Source organism: Neoarius graeffei, chromosome 2 (genome assembly GCF_027579695.1).
Source record: "Neoarius graeffei isolate fNeoGra1 chromosome 2, fNeoGra1.pri, whole genome shotgun sequence".
In the NCBI taxonomy this organism is placed as follows: Eukaryota; Metazoa; Chordata; class Actinopteri; order Siluriformes; family Ariidae; genus Neoarius; species Neoarius graeffei.
In genome coordinates, this window is record NC_083570.1 from 8686882 (window position 1) to 8710280 (window position 23399).

The 23399-nt window shown below is 41.8% G+C and overlaps 1 protein-coding gene across 1 annotated transcript; it reads right to left on the reverse strand.

The window, feature by feature from the left end:
- Nucleotides 1-593: 593 nt before the first annotated feature.
- Nucleotides 594-20248, reverse strand: LOC132868687 (E3 ubiquitin/ISG15 ligase TRIM25-like). Its single transcript, XM_060901778.1, has 5 exons — nucleotides 19911-20248; nucleotides 5209-5803; nucleotides 3481-3576; nucleotides 3125-3352; nucleotides 594-2030 (listed from the first exon to the last, which is right to left on the reverse strand). The coding sequence occupies exons 1-5, from the start codon at nucleotides 19970-19972 to the stop codon at nucleotides 1407-1409; spliced, it is 1605 nt and encodes a 534-aa protein (XP_060757761.1). The 5' UTR covers nucleotides 19973-20248; the 3' UTR covers nucleotides 594-1406.
- Nucleotides 20249-23399: the final 3151 nt, after the last annotated feature.

Genomic DNA, 23399 nt, shown 5'->3' on the forward strand with positions numbered 1-23399 from the left:
ACAGATTGTTGAGATGGAAATGAAGTTGGTAGATGAATATGTTTGAGATCAGAGATCCTGAGTCGCCTCAATCAGTCATTAGATGTGTCTTTGAGAAGTAGGAGAACACTGGAGAACCAGGAGGAAACCCACACTGACATGGGTCATTTTACCTTTGGGTCATTTTAACATTGTTAACAGACTGAAATGAATCTCCTGAAAGGCAGAAGAAAGAAATCTGCGGGTAGTGTTAACACAAGACTTTATCTAATCCCAGTCAGTGCAGGGTTCAAACCCCATCCACCAGAAATATCATTAAAATCAAAGGGAAAGGCAGAGACGAGGCGAGATCATCAACAGGAGATCTATCCAGAATAAACACGGCTCACAACTGAGGAGATTTAATAACACACTGGAAGGGTTCACAGTTACTGTAGGATCATTGTGCATTTTTATAACAACAGACAGGAAATGAGTGGAGGAAGTGAAGTTATTCAAAATGTGTAAAGGCGCCCTCTGGTGGTCTGGAGGAGAAATGTCCAGGTTAAATATTACTGTGTTCATCCACGTTTCTTTTATTTTTATTTGTGAACACACAGGTCTAAAATAATTTCACTTCAATGAGCTGTTACTATAGAAACAAGGACGTATTAGTGCAAGTCCATTAATATAAACCTGCACTACTGTCAGAGCTGCTGTTATAGAAAATTAATCAACACCTTCTGACCAATCAGAATAGTCAACTGGAACATAATTTTTTTTTGTTTTATTTGATTGAAAATTAAAAGGATTTTTAAAAAATGTTTTTCCAACAATCATGTTGAGAATCTAAATCAGGAGTCAGAGCACAGACAGATCCAGTTCACAGAGACAGATTTATCATCATTACTCACACACACAATATATATGACAACATTAAAAGATGTTTTTTGGAGGAAAAAGTCAGTTGTAGGTTTACAGTGATTTTCACAAACACATATTTAAGACACTGTAGTTATTTCCCACAGATTAAATAATCTAAAAATATCCATCCAAAGTGGAGAAAACCCCCGTTGCGCATCAATCCAGCGGCTTGCTGACATCCTGACCTCAGTATTAAAAGCTTCTGTCTGAAAATGAGTTCAGCACAGAAACTCCATCACTGGGGGAAACTTTATTCTCCTGTGCTCTTATCTTTTATTCTGCAAAGCTTTGATTGTAATATTTGAATAAAAATCCCAAACTCACAGATAAACCTGGATTTATAAGGTTCTATCTGCGGGCCAATCATCATCCAGGCTGAATATGGGATGAACACGACATCGGCATATTTTATAATCTAAATATTAAAATGAGTGTTTTTGTGCAGCTGGATTGTGTTCTAGTGAAACAGACGACTGAGCAACAACGTGGCAACGTGCAGGAATTTTACAGAAAACACTACACACTTATTCTGGATCACACAATCTCACTGTAGAACCAGAAACCCCAAACCCAGCGTATAGAGGCTGAGTGAATGTGGTGTGGACTCTGTGGAGGAGCTTCATCGTGTCAGAGACGCTGTAGAAGGACAGAGTTCCTGCACTGTGATCCACATACACTCCTATTCTGGAGGGGGATGGAACTCTGAGATCAGTCACAATGCTGTTGTGATAGAAAGAGAGAGAAGAAGAAGAACAACACCACAGACTCCAGGACTGATTGTTGAAACCAAACCCACACTCATTACCCAGTCCTTTCCTGCTGATGTCTTTATATGAGCCTGATATGAACACACCAGCAGCACCGCTCCACTCCACCTCCCAGTAACAGCGTCCACACACACTTTCCTTACACAACACCTGATCCCAGGAATCAAATCTCTCTGGATGATCAGAGTAACGCTGCGCTCTCTCACTGACTCTCACTGCTCTGTTCTTCTCAGACAGAATGAGGCGACGATGTGCCGTGTTGGGATCCAGAGTCAGATAACAGAAATCTAAAATAAAAGAGAAAAACAAACTGAACAATGTGAACATGAATATCCGCGCTGGGGGCGTGGTCACGAAAACAGCAGTTCGGTTGCAGTGAAAACTTTTCTCTGTAGAACCCTGTCACTCCCCCCTCCCCCCACTCTGGGCTCAAGAACACAACAAAAGGGCAATAATATAACAACCAATCAGAATTCAGATACGACAACCAATCAGAATTCAGATACAACAACCAATCAGAATTCAGATACATTCTGTTGCCAAGTAAAATTGTAACCTGTCAAAGTTCTCGAGCCCTCGTGCTGTTTTACCGTTAGATCAATCACATATCAGCTTAAACTAGCATTCTAAACCTAGTTAAAGATCCCACAGAAGAGAGCGACTCCCCCTGCCAGCCTCATGGAACTGAACAAGTTGACTTAATTAAAAAGTTTACTGTTCTATGAAAGGGTGTATTTGCATGATCATTATTATTTTACTAGTGGAATAAAATTGTCTTGAAAAGACGTCAACAATAATATCGTTTATCACAATAATTTCTGAGACAATATATCGTCCAACAAAATTTGTTATCGTGACAGGCCCAGAAGCGTGTGTGTGTGTGTGTGTGTGTGTGCTTTAGATGTACATTTCAGAAACTCTTCTCTGCTCTGTGGTTCTGGTTCTGAAATGATCTGAACTGCTGCAGCTGTGGAGAGAAAAATAGAAACATGAGTTTGTGTAAAAGATGGAAAGAGTTTAAAGTGATCCAGTCAGTTTTTTCATTTTAAACCAGTGTTTTAGTTCAAAGTGTCGGGTGAATAAAGTGCCTGCAGAAAAGAAAGCAGGAGCATCGCTAAGAAATAACACATCACTGTGTTTCTCCAGCAGGAACAGCTCCTCTTACCATGCGGAGGGATTTTGTTGAATTCCTCCTCACAGAATTCCTCGAGTCTCTTTTTCAGATCTGAGAGAGAATTCCTCACTCCATCAAATGAGAGATGTTGATGGACAGTGACGCTGGATGTGTGAAATAATGGTCTGTGAAATGGAGGAGAGCGACGTCCAGAAGCTAAAACCTACAGAAAGCAAATGAAATGTAAAACCCACTTGTGATGTCAGACAGGGACATTTATTGTTCCCTTAATGAGAGGTGTTTTAGAGAGTGTGTGAGGAACAGCTGGCTCTGTAGATCAGACAGTGAGTGTTACCTGGAGGAAATGGATGTGATCGTGTGTGTGTGAAAGCTGCTCCAGCTCAGTGACTCTCCTCTGAAGATCAGCAATCTCCTGCTCCAGTTGCTCCAGGAGTCGTTCAGCTCGACTCAGTTCAGCCTTCTCCTGATCTCTGATCAGCTCCGTCACCTCCCAGCGCTTTTTCTCCATGGAGCTGATCAGCTCAGTAAAGATCCTCTCATTGTCCTCCACTGCTGTCTGTGCACTGAGCTGTTAGGGGACACACACACACACACACACACACACACACACACACACACACACCTGGGACTGTAAATGACTCGTTGTCCACGTTGTGTGTGTTTCTAGGAGCAGCTCTGTCTCTGCTCACTGCTCACCTTTATAGTGTTCACAGCCTGTTTCAGCTCCTGCACCTTCTTCTGCTTCTCCTGGATTCTCTGCTGGGATTTCATCTGCTCCTCCTTTAACTCACTCTGAGGACAAATAAAATACATTCAGCTTTTTATACAGTACGAGCGAACTGGTTCCATATTAATGCCAGTTCAAAGTACATTCATGTTTCGCTCTGAAGGTTATGTACTCTGTGTGTGTGGGTGTGTGTGTGAGAGAGAGAGAGAGAGAGAGAGAGAGAGAGAGAGAGAGATGTTCACTAACTGATCTGGGCTGGGTTTCCCGAAAGCCTCTTAAGGCCAAGAGAGTTTTAAATGACCTCTTAAGATCCATCATCAAGCTAACGTGGTTTTCCTGAACAACATCGTAGCATAAGTCGTCCTTTAGTTTGCTCGGAATTTACGAGAGACCCGGCGCACTCGTTCAAAACAAAGAGCGACTCGCTCGCTGCCGAATCCACAGAATGCGCATGCGGCTCTGAGGGACTCTCACAGTCAGCGGGGGAAACTGGGGTTGAATCTGCTGGTGGTGTTCAATTAGTTTTCTTCTACATTGCAAATACATCGAGTTAATTATCAGAGGTGGACAGTAACGAAGTACATTTACTTGAGTTCTGTACTGAAGTACACTTTTTGAGTATCTGTACTTTACTTGAGTATTTTTTTTTTAAACTTATGACTTTAACTTCACTACATTTGAAAGACAAATATCGTCCTTTTTACTCCACTACATTTCTATCAAGGTCCTCGTTACTCGTTACTATGAAGCAGCTTTGAAAGTGGATGTTTTTTATTTTCTAAAACGTGATTGGTTTTTCCGCAGGTGACACTGAGACAGTCTATCAGTAATCACTAGGGTCACGTCACGTCCATAGACTGGATAAAATCAAGATCAATGATTTCTCCGCAGCATTATTTAACACGATCAGTTGATGGCAGAATGGAAGGAGGCGGTTCTTCTGGGGAATGCACACACCCACGGTTCTATAGCTAGAACCCATGATTCAGTTTTCTGAAAGGAATAAAGAGTCATTTTGCTTTAAATGTTTGCTTTGTTTGCCTAAAACGGAGCACATCACAGCCGACAAAAACTCGCCATCCCAACTGTGGAAGCATATTGAGGGATATAAGCGTTTTATTAGCTTGCAGTGAAGTTGTCTGTGCTTTTAGAGTTAGTGATAATGTTGAAATAACTATGTAGTCTGATTAGTCAAATGATTTTCTGTGGATCTGCCCGCCAAGTTGCCATAGTCTTGTCCATGGCTAATGTGTACACATAGCCAGTTAACTTGGACACTGTTAGTTATGTCCAATACGATGCCTTTAGCAGCTACTAATGCCTATATCGGGGACGCGAACTACAAAGACGCTCTTCGTCCTGTTGCTCTTTAGACTCCTTCTTATGAGTGAATTCCGGAAAACCACACACAGAGACAACGTTCATTCTTTAAGAGAGTCTCTCAACTCTCTCTTTAGGTCTGAAGGGCAACGTTATCAGGAAACCCACCCCTAACCAGATTACGACCATCACTGAAGATAAATTTAACACTCTGTTCACCAGAACACAGACAATTTTAATCAGCTTTTACAGAATCCTTCTGATTGAGACACACATTGAAATTAAAGTTCAAATCATATCACTGACTAAAGCACCTGTTTCTAGATGGGAAACTATAATTAAGATGATTTAATTCTGGAAAGATTTCTAGTTCTCACCTGTTTTTCAGCTCTTTCTGTTGCAACTGAAACAGCGTCATGGTCTTTATGTTTCTCCAACATGCACAAATAACAGATGCAGGTTTGATCAGTACGACAGTAGATCTTCAGCACTTCACCATGTTCAGAGCAGATCTTCTCTTGGAGTTTTGCTGAGGCTTCAATTAATGTGTGTTTTTTCAAAGCAGGAACTTCAAGATGAGGTTTCAGATGAATTTCACAAAATGAAGTCAAACAAATCAGACAGGACTTGACGGCTTTGTGTTTTCTCCCGGTGCAGAAATCACACTCCACATCTCCAGGTCCAGCGTAACAGTGAGCAGGAGAAGCAGCTTGGACTTCAGTCTTCTTCAGTTTCTCCAACACTTCATCCAGCATGTTGTTTCTGCGTAGAACAGGCCTTGTCGTGAAAGTGTCTCTGCACTGAGGACAGCTGTAGACGCCCTTCTGATCCTCCTGATCCCAGCAGCCATTAATACACACCTTACAGAAACTGTGACCACAGGGGATAGCCACCGGATCCTTCAGGAGATCCAGACACACTGGACACATGAACTGGTCCTGAGCTACTGAAATACTGGCCTCGGCCATTTTCCTGAAATCGCAACGAGAGAGAGAGAGAGAGATCAGTTTTGTTTTCTCTGAAATGACAAGTTACTTCCTGGTTCTGTGTGTGAAAGAGAGAGAGAGAGAGGAGGAGCACAAACACAGAAAGGTCATGAACACTCCTCTATTAACCATTTCATCTCCCTTCAGTGCAGAAATATAACCCATGTACAGTAGCTGCACTGATTAGGATTAATTTCATGAAATACTCACAGAATGGATCTTAATTTTCTGGACTTTTCCACCTACTGACACCTCAAGCACAACTTTCAGCCTTGTTGATAAATTACAATTGTTTCACTTGAACAGCTTTTTCCTCGTGACATCTTTAAACTGATCTTCATCCCTAAAGAATGTTGCAGCCATTTTAAAAGTGAGGAGGACGCAGCTGTCAGGAAGTCCTTCCCACGCCTTACAGAACCTGGTATTCCTCGGCAGTCTCCCACTCAAGTACTAACCAGGCCCAACCTGTATGTGGCGCATCAGGCGGCGCCGATCTCCGTTTCCATAGCCCTCGGCCTCTCGCCTATTACATAGCTAGGGTTACAGTGGGGGGCTAGTCCTCTGGTAACCACGAGAGTTTAACTCCCCATGCACATCTGTATTGCAGTGTGCCTTGCCAGATGGCGGTAGGTACCATTTTTATGATGGTCTTTTGTATGACCCGACCGTGAATAGAACTCCCGATCTCCCGATCGAGAGGCGGACACGCTACCACTAGGCCACTAGTCGGTCAGCTGTCAGGAAGGAAAACCATATTTTATTGATTTCGCATTGTTTATTACGAAAAGAAATCACAAAAGTGGACCTTTTTTTCAACATAATCTCCATTTCACTCAGTATGAGCGCTCCAGGCTTAACAAGAGCCTGAACTCTTCATGACCTGCTGTTTGTGGAAACTAATCCACTTTGTGTTGATTCACATCCCACCACCTCATCACAGATTAGTTTCCTGGAGCAGCATGCCTCATCCTGTTTTATTCCTGACATCATGATTTATCAAGAACATTATTCCTGGTCGATGAAGAATTCTTTCTCATGAACAGATTGTTGAGATGGAAATGAAGTTGTTAGGTGAATATGTTTGAGATCAGAGATCCTGAGTCACTTCAATCAGTCATTAGATGTGTCTTTGAGAAGTAGGAGAACACTGGAGAACCAGGAGGAAACCCACACTGACACGGGTCATTTTACCTTTGGGTCATTTTAACATTGTTAACAGACTGAAATGAATCTCCTGAAAGGCAGAAGAAAGAAATCTGCGAGTAGTGTTAACACAAGACTTTATCTAATCCCAGTCAGTGCAGGGTTCAAACCCCATCCACCAGAAATATCATTAAAATCAAAGGGAAAGGCAGAGATGAGGCAAGATCATAAACAGGAGATCTATCCAGAATAAACACGGCTCACAACTGAGGAGATTTACTAACACACTTGAAGGGTTCACAGTAACTTCTTCTTTCTTGTGTTGAAAGGCAGTCAGCGTCCTTATTGTTGCATTGCTGCCACCTTCTGGATCAATTCCTTGCACCATTATACAGTGTCTTGCAAAAGTATTCATCCCCCTTGATGTTTGTCCTGTTTTATCGCATTACAAGCTGGAATTAAAATGGATGTTTTGGAGGGTTAGCACCATTTGATTTACAAACCATGCCGACCACTTAAAAGGTGAAAATTGTTGTTTTATTGTGACACAAACAATTTTTAAGGTAAAAAAGACAGAAATCTGGAGTGTGCATAAGAATTCACCCCCAAAGTCAATACTTTGTAGAGACACCTTTTGCTGCAATTACAGCTGCAAGTCTCTTGGGGTATGTCTCTATTAGCTTAGCACATCTAGCTCCTGGGATTTTTGCCCATTCCTCAAGGCAAAACTGCTCACACTCCTTCAAGTTAGATGGGTTGCATTGGTGTACAGCAATCTTCAAGTTATGCCACAGATTCTCAATTGGATTGAGGTCTAGGCTTTGATGAGGCCATTCCAAGATATTTAAATGTTTCCCTTTAAACCACTCCAGTGTAGCTTTAGCAGTATGTTTAGGATCGTTGTCCTGCTGGAATGTGAACTTTTGTCTCAGTCTCAAACCTCTGGCTGACTCAAACAGGCTTTCCTCCAGAATTGCCCTGTATTTAGTGCCATCCATCTTTCCTTCAGTCCTGACCAGCTTTCCTGTCCCTGCAGATGAAAAAGATCCCCACAGCATGATGCTGCCACCACCGTGCTTCACTGTAAGAATGGTGTTCTCAGGGTGATGGGTTTGCACCACACAGGGTGATGGGTTTGTGTTTCCCATGATGGCCAAAAAGATCAATTTTGGTCTCATCTGACCAGAGAATCTTCTTCCATGTGTTTGGGGAGTCTGCCACATGCTGTTGGGCAAACTCCAAACATCTCTGATTAATGCCCTCCTTCCCCGGTCTGTGAGTTTTGTTGGGCAGGGCCTTCTCTTGTCAGGTTTGTAGTGGTGCCATATTCTTTCCATTTTGCTATAATGAATTTAATGGCACGCCATGGGATATTCAATATTTGGGATATTTTTTATAACCCAACCCTGATCTATACTTCTCCATAACTTTGTCTCTGACCTGTTTGGAGGCTCCTTGGTTTTCATGTTGTTTGTTTTGTCATGTTACAGAGTCAGGGTCCTTCCAGAATAGGTTGATTTATATAGACACCATGTGACAGATCATGTGACACTGTGATTGCACACAGGTGGCTCTTAATCAACTAATTATGTGACTTATGAAGTGAATTGGTTGGACCAGCTCTTATTTAGGGGTTTCATAAGAAAGGGGTGAATACATATGCACACTCCAGATTTCTGGGTTTTTTTTAATCTTAATTATTGTATGTGTTACAATAAAACAACAATTTTCACCTTTAAAGTGGTAGGCATGTTGTGTAAATCAAATGGTGCTAACCCTCCAAACATCCATTTTAATTCCAGCTTGTAATGCGACAAAACAGGACAAACACCAGGGGGGATGAATACTTTTGCAAGACACTGTCCAGCAGCTTGCGGACATCCTGACCTCAGTATTAAAAGCTTCTGTCTGAAAATGAGTTCAGCACAGAAACTTCATCGCTGGGGGAAACTTTATTCTCCTGTGCTCTTATCTTTTATTCTGCAAAGCTTTGATTGTAATATTTGAATAAAAATCCCAAACTCATAGATAAACCTGGATTTATAAGATTCTATAAAAAAAGTAAATTTTATTCAATGAAACACAACATGCATTTAATACAATTCAATACAACCTCTCTCTCTGTCTCTCTCTTTTCTCTCCTTTCTCTCCAAGTCTTCATATTGGATCAGCACCAGAACATTCGTGCACTGATGTTAGCTGGACTTCCTGCATGTTTGCACCACCTTGATAACTGAAGCTTGATTGTGCATTTTCTGAATCACTGAATGAAACAATTTCAGCTGTATGTAATTCGGCTAAAAAGGAGCAAAAAACAAACAGTGACGAGCCATTTGGGAGCTGAACAAGTCAATTCTGATTGTAAATTGCTGTTCAGTCCACATTATGTAGAACATTTTGGAATCATTGTTCAATTCACTGCTTATTCATGCAGTGTGACATCTTCACGATACACAACAAGATCTGTTTTTTGTCTTGTTAACTTCGAGAGAGAGAAAAAATGAGGCTGGTGAGGGAACGACTCACTTATAGCTGCTATAACGATAGTGATGACAGGCTCTAACTCGTTTCATGGACGTTCCACAACATTATATGTAGATATAAATGGATAAAGAGTATGATGTGTCATTTTGTACACTGAAAAATACAATAGCAATTCCAAAAAAGTTGGGACGCTGTGTAAACTGCAAATAAAAAGAGAATGTGATAATTTGTAAATCATGGACACCCGATATTTCATTCAAAATAGTACAAAGACAACATTTCGAATGTTGAAACTGAGAAATTTTATTGTTTTTTGAAAAATACACACTCATTTTGAATTTGATGTCAGCAAAATGGTCAAGAAAGTTCAAGAAAGGACGGGGTGTGTTTACTACTGTGTTGCATCACCTCTACTTTTAACAATTCTCTGTTAACATTTGGGAACTGAGGAGACCAATTGCTGTAGTTTTGAAAGAGAAATGTTGTCCCATTCTTGCCTGATATACACTTTCAGCTGCTCAAAAGTTTGCGGTCTCCTTTGTCATATTTTGTGCTTCATAATGCACCAAATGTTTTCAATGGGAGACAGGTCTGGACTGCAGCAGGCCAGTTTAGCACCCAGACTCTTTTACTACAGAGCCATGCAGTTTTAATATGCGCAGAAAGCAGTTTGGCATTGTCTCGCTGAAAGAAGGAAGGCCTTCCCTAAAAAAGATTTTGTCTGGACGGCGGCATATTGCTCTGAAACATGTTTATAGCGGAGCTTTCGCACGGGCCGAAAATCTGGAAACCCATCGAGTTGATTTTTCATGAACACACAGGGATCCCAGCCGTGTTCGTCCATCCCCGCCCCTCACTATTCTGATTGGCTGTTTGATTTTGGCTGTAACTAGAAGCGCGAGCACCTACATAACTTATTTTTGTCTCCAGATAATTTCATATTTATCGGGTTTTTCCATCGAGAACAACTCAAACAGTGCAACACAATCATTTTAGTTGACTCAGTTGATATATATACAGTGGCATGCAAAGGTTTGGGCACCCTTGCTGAAAATGTCTGTTACTGTGAATAGTTAAGTGAGCAGAAGATGAACCGATCACCAAAAGGCATAAAGGTAAAGACGAGACATTTCTTTTCAGCGTTTTATGCAGGATTTGTGTATTATTTTTGTTTTGTACAATTGGAGAGTGAAAAAAGAAAAGGAATGCCATGCGAAAGTTTGGGCACCCCAATACATTTGAGTTCTCAGGTTACTTTTACCAAGGTTCCAGACCTTAATTAGCTTATTGAGCTGTGGCTTGTTCAAATTCTTCATTAGGAAAGGTCAGATGATGCATATTTCAAAGCTGTATAAATTCTCTGACTCCTCGAACTTGTCTCTAAAATCAACAGCCATGGGCTCCTCTAAGCAACTTCCTCACATTCTGAATAATAAAATAATTGATGCTCACAAAGCAGGAGAAAGCTACAAGAACATAGCAAAGTGTTTTCAGGTAGCTGTTTCCTCAGATTGTAATGTTATTAAGAAATGTCAGATCACAGAAACGGTCAGCTACAGCATAATCAGGTGTACAGTGGTGTGATGGTTAGCACAGTCACCTCACAGCAAGAAGGTTCTGGGCAGGGCTCTCAAGTCTCACGCATTGAGCGTGAGACACACGCATTTCAAGCAGTTCACATGCTCACACGCCACACCTTGTATCTCTCACGCACAGAAATTACTAAGACACCATCCACCAAGGTGCACCGCTATTTTTTAACTGTGGATGAAGAGCAGGCATCAAGTGGTTTCCCGCAGAGTTCAGAAACAGCTTGCCACACACCGATCAATAAATTGAGAAATGTAGCTACCCAACAGCCAATCAAAAAATAGCATTGTTGTTGTCGCGGCGAACGCCCTTTTTGTCAGCCGGTATGCAAGCGCGTTAATTACTCACCTGTGCGCAATCAAGGAGAACAAAGCGACACGCTGACTTCCTGCTCGGGTGCGAGGACTGAACAGCAAAAAGTAGGCTGCTGCAGTGCGAAATACAAATTCTGGCCCGTAGCCAGGGGGGATCGGAGGGTTCGTTCGCCCCCCCCGGACACACACGCCCCTCAAGATTACTCAAGATTTATTCATTTGTTCATGTCCGATGAATATACATTGATTCACATTTAAATTTACAATATCAAATCTAGACTAATCAAAAAAGAAAAGTAGACTAAGTGAGGACGAGTTAGAAAAACGGGTTCATTTCTCCTATGTTTATGTTTACACGTTTTGTTCAGACTGCTTTACACCCCAATCCAGTGGGTGGCGGTAATGCCCCATTAGACCCCTTTCACTGACGTCACCCGAAACCGGAAGTAAACAAACCCTGCGCCACATTGGAAGACCACCAAACTCGTGATTAGGGGGAAATAACGGCAGCGCGCGGTATGTGAACCCACGAGGCACTTGGTTCATCAAAAACCTACAATGGTAAACTTTTGTGCTGCGTTAGGGTTCTAACAAAGCTGATGGGAAAGGTGAAAAGAAGTCTTTCTACAGAATACCAGCTGTGATTGAGACACAAGGGGAGCAAACCAAGGAGCTTTCTGCCAGGAGACAGAGAGAGGATTTAGCTGCTTTATGCAGAGCGGATCTGAATACTTCAAGTCTATTTTGTTACTGGTAAGTCACTAGGCTAGAGTGTTGTAGAACATTTTTTTAAATGTTTACTGAATAAAAACATCCTTAATTTTATCAAATATTCTCTACTCTATATTTCATTTCTTTCTTTTGTTTTAATTTTCCTCCCTCCATCCCTCTTTGGATTTTAAATATAGTTTTTCCCCCAGGTCCAAATAATTCAAATATATATAAATAAAAACAGATAAGTAGTAAATTAAAAATAAATTATGAAATAAAAAAATAAATTCTCCCTTGCTCCGAGTCTTATCATATGGGTCAAACCCATCAATCACAGCCAGTTTCTCCACATACCGTGCCCTTTCTGCAGCTGGTAATGTACTCACATAACCAGAATTATCAGCCATCGTGTCACTTTACTCTCGCTCGTACTTTGTTTTATATTGTGAGTGCATGTACTTGGTCTTCCAATATGGTGCCTAACAAAATCTCGCAGTACGGTGATGTCACGCGGTAGCCCTGGATAGAAGAGAAAGTGGGGAAAAAAGAAGATAAAGACAGAAAACGCAAGAAATCTGCTGCTACTTTGTCCCAAAATATTGGCGCCATGTTCCAAAAAAGGGCTAAAATGGGTAAGGTGCTGAGTGCAGGATTTTGTTTTTCTTTTGTTTACAACAGTAGTGGTAGATCGATCTGTCAGAGTGATCAGTGGGGGTAGCGTCAGCCTGTCCGTCAGTCTGTGTGTGTCAGTGACACGCACACACAGAGATGAGTTAGGTGGCTCGATGGCTAGGTACTAGTAGCGTCGGACCTGGGGCTGCTTTTATTTTTTTTTTCAGCTTGGGAAATCGGAGCTGTGGTGTGGTGTGAAGACAGTAAAATGCGAGACTTTTAAGAGCACGTGTTTTTCAGTCGTCATGGTAACATAGCGTCATGGTAACATGACGCCCTGTCAGTGGTTTGGCATTTGGATCAGAGTGAAAAGAAACGTGTGCACTAGCTGGAAAATGAAAATGTTCAGACCAGTGTGTGTGAAAACACCCACTGTTGCTGCATTTGGGCAATTTTAAATTAATTGTCCTTATAGGGCTGTGTAGACCCCGAAGCCGTTTGTTTTCAGGATAATGGCTGGCTGATGAAATTATTGGCTGGCTAGCTGACTCAGCCAAAACCTTAATGGCTGCTGCAGCCACCAAAATGTTTATGGCTACAAATGGCTGATACTGGACGTCACTGTGTGGCATATATCCGGGCGAACGGATCAAACAAATGGGGGGAATAAATAGCAAATTACCACAGGTCCCCTGGTCTCTTACTTCATTGTAAATATAAATCTAGCAAGATTGTAGTTCAATGCTAATAATAAGCTAATCTGGATTGTTCGAGGAAGGCATCTAGCTATCTACTCTCACCAGCAATGACCAGTGAAGGACTGGCAGCTATCTTACTATGATGAAAGTAGAGTGGTGGAGTACTTTTTTTTTTTTTATCAATCTCGAAGTATGTGAAACAAACAAACAAAAAAAAATAACTTTACACTTTCCCTCAGCAGCGGCAAAGAATGCAGCCATCTCGTCGATATCGGAGTCGATTGATGCTCTGGGTGGGTTCCCGGGTTCCCCAGTGTATCGTGGTAACGGTGTGAGGGGCGGGAAGCCAGACAGGTAGTCACAACGGCAAGCTTGTGGTGGCTCTCTGTGCTGTAATATCAGTTCTAAATCTCTACAGTGTATGCCTATACGTCTCTATTGTGCTACTACTAGTGTGTACAGTTGATCATGTTTGTGTCACTTTTCTTGTAGCTCATGATGTGGATAAACCCATTATTTGATGTACACAATTCTTAGTGGCTCAGCCAAATTTTATTAGATAGCGGCTCAAATTGGCTTACAAAATTATTGGCTGGCGGCGGCTCAAATTCTAAATGGCAGTTTTAGCGGCGCCTGGTGGCGGCTTCGGGGTCTAGGGCTGTGCAATATTATTTCAATCTCAGGATTACTTGAAACACTTATCTCAATTAGAAATTGTTGTTTTTTATGCTAAAGCATGGGCAGATCAGGAGTGTTCTGATGCCATAAACAACAACTGAAGTGAGCAACAGAGACAGACAACAACAGACAGACAGAGGAGGGGAGGGCAACAACAGAGACAGACAATGAAGGAGAGCAACAACAGAGACAGACAATGAAGGAGAGCAACAACAGAGACAGACAATGAAGGAGAGCAACAACAGAGACAGACAATGAAGGAGAGCAACAACAGAGACAGACAATGAAGGAGAGCAACAACAGAGACAGACAATGAAGGAGGGCAACAACAGAGACAGACAATGAAGGAGGGCAACAACAGAGACAGACAATGAAGGAGGGCAACAACAGAGACAGACAATGAAGGAGGGCAACAACAGAGACAGACAATGAAGGAGGGCAACAACAGAGACAGACAATGAAGGAGGGCAACAACAGAGACAGACAATGAAGGAGAGCAACAACAGAGACAGACAATGAAGGAGAGCAACAACAGAGACAGACAATGAAGGAGAGCAACAACAGAGACAGACAATGAAGGAGGGCAACAACAGAGACAGACAATGAAGGAGGGCAACAACAGAGACAGACAATGAAGGAGGGCAACAACAGAGACAGACAATGAAGGAGGGCAACAACAGAGACAGACAATGAAGGAGGGCAACAACAGAGACAGACAATGAAGGAGAGCAACAACAGAGACAGACAATGAAGGAGGGCAAGAACAGAGACAGACAATGAAGGAGGGCAACAACAGAGACAGACAATGAAGGAGAGCAACAACAGAGACAGACAATGAAGGAGAGCAACAACAGAGACAGACAATGAAGGAGAGCAACAACAGAGACAGACAATGAAGGAGAGCAACAACAGAGACAGACAATGAAGGAGAGCAACAACAGAGACAGACAATGAAGGAGAGCAACAACAGAGACAGACAATGAAGGAGAGCAACAACAGAGACAGACAATGAAGGAGAGCAACAACAGAGACAGACAATGAAGGAGAGCAACAGAGACAGGCAATGGAAAAGAGAAACAACAGACAACTGAGGTGAGCAACAGAGACAGACACTGAAGTCACAGCACAGTTGTAGGAAGATAACAATAATAAGTTAGACAACAGAGAACTTATAACGAATAAAAAAAATGTCTAAATTAGAAGATTTGAAGTGTGCTCGTGTATTTGGGGGGTACGGGAGTAGGGGGCCAGATGAAGTCCACTTTTGGGGAAAAAAGATCCCCCCCCTCCACAATGCTGGCTACGGGCCTGCAAACTCGATCACTTGCCGAGCATTTTGTGAAGCTGTGTAGAAGTTTTACCATTGTCAAGATCTGAACAGACAGCCGGTAAGCTCGCATTTATTTTTATTTTGTTGTGAATGCGAGGAAATTGTTGCGCTGATGGGGCATTGAGATGCGGGGAAAGTGTTTGTGTTTGTAGGATCTTAAGGTTCAAATATTCACATGGTGCTTTGTGTAATTGTTGGCTGGTAAGGGTTATTGCAACTTGCTTTGTTTGGTGTGGCAACTTGCTTGGTCTCATGTTTGAAATGGCCTAATTTAGATGTGGTTTGATGCATGGATATTATTGTGCTGAATTCTTAGGTGCCAGTGAAGACATGGTTTAAAAGCATATCTTTTTCTACTTGCATACAGTGCATGTTTAAAATGAACTGGAAGTATTTCATTGCTAAAATGTTCATGGTGGATATGGTTTGTAAATATGTAGGGTGGCTTGTTACTTGGTAACTCATTTATTGGGTTTAGTAACTTGCTTAATTCATTATGGCCCTTGTGGTTAAAATGTATTTTAATATTTTGATGCATTTACATTGAAACTTCATTCAAAATCTGTCTTAAGTTAAAGTAAATTCTATCTATTTTCACGTACATGTATTTAATGTTAAAGGGATAGTTTGGGATTTTTGACATGAATCTGTATGGCATCCCCATCAATAGTGTCGTGCAAACACACTGACTTACCCCTGACAGCATCCTGTGAGTCCAGTTCTTGTCCAGTTTTGGTCCAGACGAAAGTAGTCCGGCAAGTTTGTTGGGGTCACGAAAGTAAAACGTTTTTCGTCTCAAAACAGTATGTGTTCAAAAGAGTGATATATTTGCATCACAAAACCGTTGTTCAGGCGCTGCGCGGTGTCTTTGCGCCTGCAGCAGTGCTTTGCCTGTGCTGTGGCTGAAAATAGTTCCAGATATAAATTGGTCTAGTAAATCCCTTCGTGTTAATTTGCATTGATGTGTGTACTCGATGTGAATGTACAAGTCATGAGAAATAGTCATAAAAAATCTTCCAAAACAGCCGGCTCCTTATAGTAAGAAGAGCCAAAAGAGCCGAAATTCCCATCACTAGTAAACAATGAATGAAACAGCCGTGGCTGTCACCTGGCGGCAGCGCGCAGTGATAAGAAGGGAGAGAAAATAGTGCCAAGCGATTTCGAGGTCTGACTTTTTATTTGACAACGGTTTTGTGATGCAAATATATCACTCTTTTGAACACATACTGTTTTGAGACGAAAAACGTTCTACTTTCGTGACCCCAACAAACTTGCCGGACTACTTTCATCTGGACCAAAACTGGACAAGAACTGGACTCACAGGATGCTGTCAGGGGTAAGTCAGTGTGTTTGCACAACACTATTGATGGGGATGCCATACAGATTCATGTCAAAAATCCCGAACTATCCCTTTAAGCTTTTGATAATCATTTTTTGTGTAACTGCTTTTATAAAAAAAAAAACCCTGTGCAAATTGGTAAATGGATGGTGTGTGTCTTTTAAGGTTTTTCACCTGCAAAGGAAAAAAATAAAAGGAAAAAGATGGAACAAGGGTCTGGTTTGAGTGAATTCCAGTTTTAATGTTCAGCATTGGTATTACCCTTCAAGTGTGGGATAAGCACAGCAAAGGAGCAAAACACTTGACAGTTGTATCCGGGTAAAATTTACGTGAACTTTCCGAAGAAGGCGATGTGGTGAAGTGCAGACGGACACACATTGGAGGACGCGGGAGCGCCATATTTGATGAGTAGCCTATAGTACAGTAAATCATCTCATCATATGATTTTGTATTTCCTGAACGAAATTAGTACTTGCATCACAAAAAAATTATGAAAGCTGATGTTGGGGAATATTGTCTCCAGCTAATAATGTTAACTATCAGTTTGCCCAGAGTCTGTGAGCTTGTCTAGCCACTTCAATCTTGAATCCTTGCTAATTTCAACAGCTATTTTTGACACCTGTTTTTAGTCCTAGTGTTGCATACTTGAATGAAAACTCGGTGTGATTTTTTTTTTTTCTCTTCCTTTACTGGGTACTTGCCAAACTGCAAAATACACAGATATAGTAGTACATCATTACGCGCTTCTGTTTACACGTTGCCCTTGACGGAACTCTCTTCTCAATCATGGCTGTTAAAATGGCAGGCCTGGAACCACTGTGTTTCAAGTGGGAGCCCCCTACCCCCGTACTGAAGGCCTCTAAATCTGCCACTACCACTTACAACACATAACACCAATCATAACCCACCCCCCTCCATTCCCCCTGTGCGCCGCCACCGACACCCCTCACCAGCACCACCCCTGCCCTTCCTGACAAATCTCACTCTGAACTGACTTCAAAACTTGAGAGCCCTGACGGGGAGAGAGAGACAACCAACTGTAAGGTTCCTAACATAACTATGACAAAGACTGCAAACAGAGCATACAAAACCTCTCGTTTAAACCACATTTAATATTAACACCACGAATCAGGCCAACAAGCTAACTAACACTGTCACCTGTGACTTTACTTACAACGTTAGCTAGTTAATTTAGTTAGCTAATCTAACTGTTTGAAAACATCACTGTGAATTAGGGAAAGAACACAACGTTTGGTTATGAATTTACAGCAAATAACAGGGAAATGCTTTCTTACCTCATATAGCAGGAGAACAGTTCTAACTGTGAAGTTCACTTACTGACCAAACATCCGTCTGACCCTTCAACTGCGGCCACACTGTTTCTGTTCTCCGTCCAAATCCCACAACTCGCATTCAGTCAAAATAAAATGGCAAGCAGAAGTAAAATAATCCAGGTAATCCATTAGTGGTCAGATAGTCCACTAGTGGACCGACTGACGCTCGCACCGTATCCAGAGCCATAGAGATCTACCAATCGCTCTGCCGGATCCGACTGACGGATTTTCAAAAAAGAAGGCATGCGCACAGTTGTCATTGGCCAGTTTTCTTGATGATAGCCACTTCAACCAGTCACATTCAAAGCAACGTGGTATCTTTTTCTTTATCGAGAAAAGATGATAAAGAAAATAAATGTTTAATTTTTATTTGTAGGCTGATCAGTTCCATAAGCATCTCTCTCTCTGTCACACACTATATACTGCATTATGTGTAAAGCACTATATAAACAAAGGTGAGTTGACGTCACTTAATTTAAGCAAAATATCAAAACGCATCAATATTTTACTCGCATTCCAGAATCTGGACATCATTTAGGTTTTCATGGCGCTGTCATTTTCAATGTGTTGAACAGCACATAAAGGGCTATTCCAGTTCAATGCAACACAATAGATAGACATTATTTTAATCTACATTGGAATTTATAAATGCTAACCCACTCATAACTTTTTATTTCATCATCTGAATTCAAGCTTTACCCATCCACAAGTTTACCGATTGCACGTGAGCGTGCCACTGCCCTGTTTTTGACTGCCCCTTCCCCCGCACGTGACGCTGCCAGACAGCGCCGACAGCCAACCGGAAGACGTGCCAGATCTGGCTCCGCCCTCCAGAGAGAGCTTGACTGACGCAATGGAGGAGACCAAAGTCCACAAACTAAAGCCTACAGAAAGCAAATGAAATTTAATACACGCTTGTGATGTCAGACACTCTGAGGACACAATTATATCTACAAGGTTATGAATTTTGAGTTGATAATATTTATGGCAGTTAAAGTGTTAAAGTTCACTCAGGTTCTCTCTCTTGTGTGGACTACAAGTTGTAAAATGGGCGTCGGCTGAGTCAATGTTCACTCTTCTGATCTGATTATGAGGAACACTGAGTAACAATACACTCTTGCCGTCTTGAATTGCAATTTAAATCTTCTAACTGACCAAACCTGTTAAATCTCGATGAGAAAAATAACGAGGACGAGTTTCCACTTGTTTCTCTACGGAAGAGCGATAGTGCCACTAAGAAATACATATATATTTTTTTTAATTTCTGAGAAAGAAACTCAGAAATTTCGAGAAAAAAGTCGAAATTTTCAAGAAAAAAAGTCAGAAATCTGTAGAAGGCGGGCTTCCATACGGAAGTGACACTCACTCGTGGCCGGTAGACATGAATGGCTGAGACCAGAGCCATGGAATTCAGAGTTGTGACAACCAGGGTACAGGAAGTCGGTTGGTGATGTGATTCACATAGATTCAAATACTTCTAGGCAGCGGCTTTCTGTTTGCTAGAGACTAACACAGAACCACTACATAAGCAAAACCCAATCCCAAAATAACATTTGATTAAGTCGTCCATTTCAGTAGCACTAAACACAGTAGTAGCAGACTGTGGCAGCAGGGGCATGGTCAAGCGCCGGTCTGTGACAGGAGGGCGGAGTCGGGGAAGGTAAGTGGCAGAATCACTACACCTGATGTCAATTCACCTGTGTTTGTGTGCGTCTTCCCAGTGACCACGCCCTACTTAAAGAGGGAGAGCGAGAGCAAAGGAGCTCATCCCCAAACCAGACGCCGGTTGTGTGTGTGTGTCTGTGTTAGTCACTGGATGTTTCAATGAAAAGTGTGGCAATAAAAGCCGTGTTTGCGAACCTGATCTCTGTCCTGTCGTCCTCTGTGCTCCACCAGAACAGTGGACTCTGGAGGAGCTTCATTGTGTCAGAGACGATGTAGAAGGACAGAGTTCCTGCACTGTGATCCACATACACTCCTATTCTGGAGGGTGATGGAACAATGAGATCAGTCTCGATCTTGTTGTGAAAGAGAGAAGAAGAAGAAGACGACCACAGACTCCAGGACTGATTGTTGAATCCAAACTCGCACTCATCAGCCTGTCGTTTCCTGCTGATGTCTTTATATATGAGATTGATATGTACACAATTCCAGCACGGCTCCACTCCACCTCCCAGTAACTGCGTGCACACACACTAAGGAGTGTGTGTGCGGACGCAGTTACTGGGAGGTGGAGTGGAGCTGTGCTGGAATTGTGTACATATCAATCTCATATAGGAGTCGTTCAGCTCGACTCAGTTCAGCCTTCTCCTGATCTCTGATCAGCTCCATCACCCCCCAGCGCTTTTTCTCCATGGAGCTGATCAGCTCAGTAAAGATCCTCTCACTGTCCTCCACTGCTGTCTGTGCACTGAGCTGTTAGGACACACACAAGATTTAAAGCTCCTCTATCATTCCCTCTCTTACTGGGACTGTAAATGACTCGTTGTCCATGTTGTGTGTTTTTCTAGGAGCAGCTCTGTCTCTGCTCACTGCTCACCTTTATAGTGTTCACAGCCTGTTTCAGCTCCTGCACCTTCTTCTGCTTCTCCTGGATTCTCTGCTGGGATTTCATCTGCTCCTCCTTTAACTCACTCTGAGGACAAATAAAATACATTCAGCTTTTTATACAGTACGAGCGAACTGGTTCCATATTAATGTCAGTTCAAAGTACATTCATGTTTCGCTCTGAAGGTTATGTACTGTGTGTGTGTGTGTGTGTGTGTGTGTGTGTGTGTGTGTGTGTGAGAGAGAGAGAAATGTTCACTAACTGATCTGGGCTGGGTTTCCCGAAAGCCTCTTAAGGCCAAGAGAGTTTTAAATGACCTCTTAAGATCCATCATCAAGCTAACGTGGTTTTCCTGAACAACATCGTAGCACAAGTCGTCCTTTAGTTTGCTCGGAATTTACGAGAGACCCGGAGCACTCGTTCAAAACAAAGAGCGACTCGCTCGCTGCCGAATCCACAGAATGCGCATGCGGCTCTGAGGGACTCTCACAGTCAGCGGGGGAAACTGGGGTTGAATCTGCTGGTGGTGTTCAATTAGTTTTCTTCTACATTGCAAATACATCGAGTTAATTATCAGAGGTGGACAGTAACGAAGTACATTTACTTGAGTTCTGTACTGAAGTACACTTTTTGAGTATCTGTACTTTGAGTGGTTTTTTTTTTGGAAACTTGTGACTTTAACTTCACTACATTTGAAAGACAAATATCGTCCTTTTTACTCCACTACATTTCTATCAAGGTCCTCGTTACTCGTTACTATGAAGCAGCTTTGAAAGTGGATGTTTTTTCTTTTCTAAAACATGATTGGTTTTTTCGCAGGTGACACAGACAGTCCATCAATAATCACTAGGGTCACGTCACGTCCATAGACTGGATAAAATCAAGATCAATGATTTCTCCGCAGCATTATTTAACACGATCAGTTGATGGCAGAATGGAAGGAGGCGGTTCTTCTGGGGAATGCACACACCCACGGTTCTATAGCTAGAAGCCATGGTTCTATAGCTAGAAGCCATGGTTCTATAGCTAGAAGCCATGGTTCTATAGCTAGAACCCATGGTTCAGTTTTCTGAAAAGAATAGTCATTTCATTTTAAATGTTTGCTTTGTTTGCCTAAAACGGAGCACATCACAGCCTACAAAAACTCCCCATCCGACCTGCGGAAGCATATTGAGGAATATAAATGTTTTATTCCAAGAGAAAGCTTCCAGTGTAGTTGTCTGTGCTTTAGAGCTCGCGATAACGTTGCAATCGCTACACAGTCTGATTAGTCAAATGACTTTCTATGGATTTGCTCGCCAAGTTGCCATCGCCTTGTCCACGTCTAATGTTTACACATAGTTAGTTAACTTGGACACTGTTAGTTAGCATGTAAAAACAGAGTTACACTAACATGAATAACGTTCACTTTTCTGAAGTCCTTTCCGAAGTGTTTTATCATAATCTTGCCAATTAAACAAAAAAGTAGAAATCTTTCTTTTCTCGTAATACCAGCTGCCCAATATGATTTTTTGAGTTTGAAAAGAGTTTGCTTGCATGTCAGGTGGAGCTTCACTGACATGATTCCACAGGCAGATTCATATGTGCATGAATATATACACTTACACATGCGCACACGTGAGACCTGTGAGATGGACAGTATTGTACTCGTCAGTCACAAATTGCTGGAATTTTTTGTTTTGATGTCAGATGATGGTCTTGCACCTTTTTTTTTTGCCTTGCTTAAAGCAGAGTTGCTGTTGGGCCGTTATTAAGCTCGAGGTGCGGATCTGGGTTTTAATCAGGTTGGATTGTCCTTTTTATTTTCTGAGCAAGCTGCATTTACAGCTGTTCCACTGTCTTCCTGATTAACACACACATACATGTGTGCACACACTGCCAGAGCTGGGTCAGAACACTACCATGCTGCTTTGTGGCGGTGGGGAGGAGGGTTACAATTAAAAAAAAAAGAAAACAACAATGAGTCTTTTTCAGTTCAGTTGTGTTTTGTTTAGTCTGTAAGTGACCAGTGTTTGAGAGACTTTACACGGGACACATTTTAAGCTGCAGACAAAACAAAATCCAGCACGCGGCATTTTTTGTTAGACAAACAGCCACACATTTTTTCTCTCGCTTAGAACATACACCACATGTACTACACAGTCTGTAAACTCAACATTTTCTCACTGCTTTCTTGAAGCTTATGTGCATATCTTCGTTTCGGATAATATGTTCGTGTTTAAGTCTGTTGTGAGCTACCTGCGAGGGGCTAATGGACTGCTAAGTGAACTGCTAGTTTTTGCACCCTTGGAAAGTGGAGCGAGGTGTGAAACCTTTAAGAGACATTTTCAGTTATCCAAGCGAACTTTGTAATGTAAAGTGTTAAATGATATTTGGATACGAGCATATTCTTCGTTTATCATTTGAGCATCCTGTTAATATTTTGCATAAACCCATGCACCTTATTTGTATTTTTATTTAGTTGCTTTATTTGTATCATACATTTAGTTTTACTTGTATTTTTATTTACTGCTTTATTTGTATCATACTTTTAGTTTTATGTTGCTGGAAGAGCGGCAATAAATGTTATTGCACCCGTTTGAGACTCCTCTTCATTTCAGTTCCGAGGGCTGCGACAGTAAAACTCATCACTAGGCCTGAGTCGTCTACCACGCTCTGCCAGGATCAGCTTACAAGATGTCCTAATGTCCACGATCTACAGATAATTCCACAATCAGAGATTTTGACAGAGTACAGGCTAAATTCAGTGACGGTCAACATTGGACATTTGAAGAGTTGATGCATTGAAAATGGTTTATGGT

What these genes read in the sequence shown, in the direction of transcription:
- LOC132868687 (XM_060901778.1), bottom strand. Translation starts at nt 19,972, where the DNA reads ATGAAGCTCCTCCAGAGTCCACTGTTCTGGTGGAGCACAGAGGACGAC. An exon ending in GACGACAGGACAGAGATCAG is followed by an intron (nt 5,804 to 19,910) that starts GTTCGCAAACAC and finishes TTGCGATTTCAG; the next exon opens with GAAAATGGCCGAGGCCAGTA. An exon ending in AGGCTGTGAACACTATAAAG is followed by an intron (nt 3,353 to 3,480) that starts GTGAGCAGTGAG and finishes GTCCCCTAACAG; the next exon opens with CTCAGTGCACAGACAGCAGT.